Source organism: Lissotriton helveticus, chromosome 11 (genome assembly GCF_964261635.1).
Source record: "Lissotriton helveticus chromosome 11, aLisHel1.1, whole genome shotgun sequence".
Taxonomy (NCBI): Eukaryota; Metazoa; Chordata; class Amphibia; order Caudata; family Salamandridae; genus Lissotriton; species Lissotriton helveticus.
Genome location: NC_136072.1, coordinates 1,111,449,687 through 1,111,455,813, shown reverse-complemented (window position 1 = coordinate 1,111,455,813; position 6,127 = coordinate 1,111,449,687). Strand labels below are relative to the sequence as shown.

Genomic DNA, 6,127 nt, shown 5'->3' with positions numbered 1-6,127 from the left:
ATGTAATCCTGCCGCTTGCAGGGACTCAAGAACCTGGGTACAATGCTGTAAATGGGTTTCCCAGTCTGGGCTGAATATGACGATGTCATCAAGGTATGCGGAGGAGTACTCCTGATGCTGACGTAACACCTTGTTCATAAGGCGTTGGAACGTGGCAGGTGCCCCGTGCAAACCAAAGGGTAAGACAGTGAACTCATACAGGCCTGTTGGTGTAACAAAAGCAGTCTTTTCCTGATCTTCTGGTTTGAGGGGTACCTGCCAATAGCCTTTTGTGAGGTCAAGGGTTGTAATGTATTGAGCCTCCCCCAATTTCTCTATTAACTCGTCAACTCTAGGGATGGGATAGGAGTCACACTTTGAAATAGAGTTGACTGCGCAAAGTCAATGCAAAAGCGAACTGAGCCATCCGGTTTTGGCACAAGCACGATAGGAGAGGACCAGTCGCTTTTGGAGGGCTGTATGACCCCTAAGTCTAGCATGTTCTTAACCTCTACCTCAATGGCTTGCCTTCTCGCAGCTGGAATGCGGTATGGTTTCTGTTTTACTATTTTTCCAACCTGGGTGTCTATGGTATGCTCAGCTAACCTTGTTTTTCCAGGTAGGTTAGAAAAAAGATGGGAAAAGGTGTTCAAGGTATCCTGAAGGGTTCTGCCTTGTTCTTCGGTCAAATCTGGATTGATAACTAACTCTTCCAGGGTGGTGTCACCCTGCAACAAAGTACCTACGTGTTGTACATTTTGAGGGGGGGGAGCCATTTTTTTAACAGATTTATATGATATAATTGGGTCTTTCTAGGTTTGATCTGTACCTTATACGAAGTTAGACCCACTTTCTCTGTGACTTTGTATGGGCCCTGCCACCCTAACCGAGGTTTGCCAAGGTTGGATGGTAACAGGACCAACACCCAATCTCCTTGAGGTGACGCCACTTCTTTCCCTTATCATATAGGGTTTGTTGTTGTCTTTGAGCTTTCTCTAAGTTGGAATCAGCGAATTCCCTTAGTTTGTGGAGCCGGGAGTGGAGGATCTGGGTATATTCAAGAACATTTTTAGAATCTTCTTCTTTCTCCTGTTCCCACACTTCTTTCTTAATCTCCAAAAGACTTCTGGGCTCCCTCCCGTAGAGGAGTTGAAATGGGGAACATCCTAAACTGGCTTGCACCTGGCTCCGGATTACATACAAAGCTAGAGGAAGTAGCTGATCCCATTCTTTGCCCTCGACAGTTAGGAGTTTCTTCAATGTCAATTTCAAAGTGGCGTTGTAACGCTCACAGAGTCCATCCGTCTGAGGATGATATACTGATGTTTTGATGTGTGTAATGTCTAGAGACGTACAGATTTGTCCCATCAACTTAGAGACAAAGGGAGTGCCCTGATTGGTCAGTATTTCCCGAGGGAAACCAACCCGTGAAAAGAGCTCCACGAGTTTCTCAGAAATGTTTCGGGTTGTTGGAGAGCGTAGAGGAAAGGCTTCTGGATACCGTGTTTCATAGTCAACTACAACTAAAGCGTAGAGGTGGCCCTTCTTGGTACGAGGTAATGGACCAATTAGATCCATACCGATTCTTTCAAATGGATTACCCACAATCGGTAATGGTTGTAACAGGACTGCTGGGAGTTTGTAAGGATTCTTTTTTTGGCAGACCTCGCATTCTTGGCAGAATCGAGTGACTTGGGAAAATATGCCAGGCCAATAAAAATGTTGCAACAACATCTGCATTGTCTTTTGGGCCCCTCTGTGCCCTGCGAGCAGATGCGAATGAGCAAAAAAAAGAACCTGTTCACGAAATGCTTGGGGCACTAACAACTGGGAGTATCCCCCTATTTCCCTATGCGATATAACAATTCATGTTTTATTTGAAAAGACGGGTAGCTATTGGATGTTTGTTGAGCTTGAGTCCATGCTGATTGCAAGGTTGGGTCGTTTTTCTGTGCGTACCTAAAGCTCCGGTCACTGACCCATGGAGCTTGGGTTAGAAGAGTAGGCCGAGTTTTGGTTGTGGAAGGATTGTTCTGTAGTTTGTTTCTTAGCATGTTAAGAAATGAGGGATTGTCTTGCCCTATTATCATTTGTTCAGGTAGGCTAGGAACAACCCCGAGCCTGATTTCTATAGTCTGACCGTGGGGAAGAGTGACAGGGAGTTTGATAACGGGATAAACCTTCACATCCCCGTGGACACATCTAATTGGTACAGAGTCTTCCACCTCTTCAGGGAGCGGTACTACAATGGACTGGAGAATGATTGACTGTTTGCACCCAGAGTCTAGCAAGGCCCTCACCTGCACACCCTTGACATGGACACTTACGTGAAAACTGGGTCCAAGTTCTGCAGAATATAGGATGGCACGGGGTATGCATCCGATATCCATCGGCTCTTCGGGTGGTTTCTTCCTGGGACAGTTACGTGCTATATGACCCCATTCTCCGCATTCAAAGCACTGTGGATTGCGTAGGGGAGGCGGTTCTAAACGGGGTGTTTTTGGCCTTACTACATCTAGCGAAGGTTTCAGTGGTTTCTTTTCAGGTTTCACCGGACCACTCACTGGTTTTGTAGATTTGTCAGAGTCCCAAGTTAAGACCCTAGGTTGTGCCCTATAAAATGTAGTAGCCATTTCTACAGCCTGTTCAGGACTCAGGTGCTTGTGTTGTTTCAACCATCTTTGAATGGGGTATGGCAGGGCCTCCAAGAACTGTTCTAAATAACTCATATCCATGATTTCATCCTTTGTTTGGGAACGGGGTCCTAGCCATTTGTCTGCTGCTGCCTTTAGCTTAAAATACAGAGTTTTGGGATTATCTGATGCGGTGCCGCGTTCCTTCCTGAACCGTACCCTATATGCCTCTGCATCTAAGCCCATGTGGTCTAATATCAAGTCTTTTATTTCTGTATATGAAGTATTGCTATTGGGGTTAGCTACTTGGTAGGCAGCTTGTGCTTCTCCAGTATGAAGTGGGGCTAGGAAGAAAGGCCACTTAGCTTCAGGCCACCCAGATGCCCTTGCCGCCCTGTCAAAGTTAAGAAGGAAGGCATCGGGGTCTTCTCCTGGTGCATACTTCTGGAGGGATATGTTTGGCCCAGTTCCAGCCCTTATTTGTAGTTGTGTGGTAAACTCCCGTCTGTCATCTGCTACTTTTTGCATGTGGTCTGCATGGTTAGCCAGACTGTCTCTCATGAGTTCCCGGTCTGCTTGAGCAGAAGTCATCTGCTTTTCTACTGCCCATTCCAGCTTCTCTTGCCCACGGATTAGCTGCTGTATTAAATTCTCCATTGTGAGGCGAACTGTGATCCCACATCTGACACCACATGTGGAGTGGGCGAGAAGTAGACCAGGACTAGGTAGGGTCTTTTTAATCAGATTGCTATTTATTGTGGCTTCTAACAGAAGACGTAATTAGAATGGGACTGTTCATTGGAACTTAATACAAAAGACGTAATCAGAAGTTCTCACAAAGTCTTTTCCCAGGGATTATGGGATTTGTAGTCCTCTTCCTTTAGAGAGTTCGGGGAAAGAACAGCTTTCTATGTTCTGGTAGCGTCTCCCGTTTCTGGACTCGCTCTCGTTGCACCGGACCAAAAGGGAAGAAAAGAAAAAAAAAAGAACTATTAGGAAGGGGTTTCTCCTTCCTTCCTATGTCACGGGACGCCGGGGAAAGTGAAGGGAAGTCACCACCATCACCAATGCGTAGCGCGGTAAAGCAGCGGGCTTTTAAGCTTTGTCACCCGTGCCGCTCCCAGCCTTCCCCGAAAAACCCGGGTCCGTCCCAATGACAACCCAAGTCGGCTCCGTACCGTGTTGAGCCACGACCCTTCTCCTGGGCCGTGGCGGGCTTCAGCGTGTTGCCAGCTAAGGTCTGGCTCCCCTTCTCCTCGTTCGTCCGCCCTTCCGTCCCGCAGTGAAGACTACTCGGCAGCAGCTGATTCCGGCTCCTCCGACGCGTTGTTCCAGCGGAGGACTTCAAAAGTCGTTACCAACGTCTGCTCCTCACCGGCAGGTCCAAACGAACGCCGGTCTCCCTCGCGTCTTTCTTTTTCAGAATCCCTGAACCACGTGATCCTACCAGCTGACCGGCCCAGGCACAGGAATTAAAGGGGCCGTATTCGTCATGAGCGTTCTGTGAACACAGAATAGGAGAGCAATGAGGGGAAAAGTGCCCCGAGTGGGCGTCCACAGAGTCCGTGTCCTCACACTCAATAAATTTGTTTTTCATAAAATACTTTTTCATTTTTAACAATGTCCGAACATGGAGAGGACGTTGAAGTACAAGTAGCTCCTCTAAATATTTCAGAAACTTGCACACAGGCAGTTACTATGAAATTATAACAACACAGCCTACCGGCAACAGGTTGAGATGTTAATTTTCTGGTCAATGCATATGAAGCATTCAGGACAGAGGTATTCTATTATTGGGTTAGATTCCAAGCTGCAGACGCACGCACAAATTGTTTCATGCTTACATTGTAGATGAGACTCCAGAAGAATGCTTTCCATACGTGGACATAGAAGACCTTTTATAAATTGGTTTAAAGGTGCCATCCCCCACAACATAGAAAACGTGAGACTCAGTTCACTCATTAAAGAAGGAGCGACCTGGCTGGTCTTAACTTCGTATACACCACATCCAGACAGTCAGAGGTCACCAGCAGCTGAAATACACACACTATACGAAGATTTAGTAAATATTTACAGAAGTCTTACACAATTCATAATGCAAACATTTATAATTCAACCTGTGAGGGCTGCTCCTGCTGCACAACCTCAATTGGGTAATAAGGTTTCAGCCCTTAAATGCTGAATGCTGTAATGGGAAAGATTCCTACAAATAGGGAGCAAGTACCCTTCTGGATAGCACAAAAAAAAGCACAGTTTGAAGCAATTTTTCCCTGTACGGACCCACAGGAACAACACAGAATTTTAACAATTTGCTTGCCAATGGGGATGGAGCCCCCAATAGAAGATTGTGCCACTTAGATACAGTCTTCACTGCTGTTTATACCAGAACTCATGGTACCCCTTCAATAGCAGTAATACCAGAGGTATTAAAAGAAATACAGAATGAGTACGGGGCAGAACCTTCCCTTCCCTGGACTTAGGGATAAAAGTAATAGGCAATTTTCCCCAAGTTTTTTGCCCAAGTTTCTGCAATTATGTTCAGCAACATAAAAGTGGAGGTAGACAGGATGGCTATACCACTCATAGACAGCAGGCGAGGGAGTTACCTAAGATTATCGCAGAAACATACGCTTCTCTGGGAAGAGATACACTGGGAGCCAAACCTGGGAAGCCGGTGGTAAAGGGTAATTCTGAAAAGGATAACTCTAAGCAAGCACCCAATTCTTCTGAAAAGAAATGGGATAATAAACAAAACAATAAACAACAATAACGGTGTGCGTCTCCTCAACAGGAACGCACTGAAAAGAGATACAATCTCAGAAACCATGATAATATTGGTAATCCTGACAGATGTCAGGATACTGATACACATTCCTCTTGTTCCTTTCAGGATCAATCTGAGAAACGGTCACAGCAAAGATCAGAAGAGCAACTCAAGCCAAAGCGGGAAACACATTGCACTTCAGACTACATTATCAAACAAGAAGATAAACAGAAATCCACAAAACCTCAATTCAAAAACATAAAGGTAGCAGGGATTAATGTCAGAAATGCCAGGCTGATGAGGACACTGCTTCTGAATGGGGAATGGGCAGTGATGATGCTGGCCAGCGCAGCAGAAGTCACAATATCTCGCCAGAACCTGATGGTTTTTCTGGAAGTAGTAGCGCTGAGTGAATACATCACAGTAAAAACACCTGATTCAAGAATAAGTGTCCCACATTGTTTACACAAAATAAGGCTACAAATAAAGGGGGACATACGAGGACAGGTGAATGGTCTCTTTTGGGAGGTCAGGACATATAGTTACAACATTCTTTTGGCTAAAAAGTATTGGTCACCTGAGTTCGTAATAGATTGCCCAATGGGGGAAGAATAAGTTTTATCTGCTTTCTCGGACCTCGTAGCAGAATCAGTTAAAAATGTAAACGCACAGGAGTGGGCATCAGCTTTTGCACCTCCTCTATACACAATCATGTTGGATGGGTTGATGAGTCTCTTTATCACGAGATCCC

At 45.6% G+C, this 6,127-nt stretch overlaps 1 protein-coding gene across 1 annotated transcript in view; it reads right to left on the bottom strand.

The window, feature by feature from the left end:
• Nucleotides 1-333: 333 nt before the first annotated feature.
• LOC144791552 (uncharacterized) overlaps nt 334-6,127 on the bottom strand; it is a 28,293-nt gene continuing 22,499 nt past the window's right edge. The window contains exon 2 of the mRNA XM_078666269.1: nt 334-4,113. Within this exon, the coding sequence (XP_078522395.1) occupies nt 1,821-3,269 (1,449 nt within the window). The 5' untranslated portion in view covers nt 3,270-4,113 and the 3' untranslated portion in view covers nt 334-1,820. The remainder of the gene's footprint in view (nt 4,114-6,127) is intronic.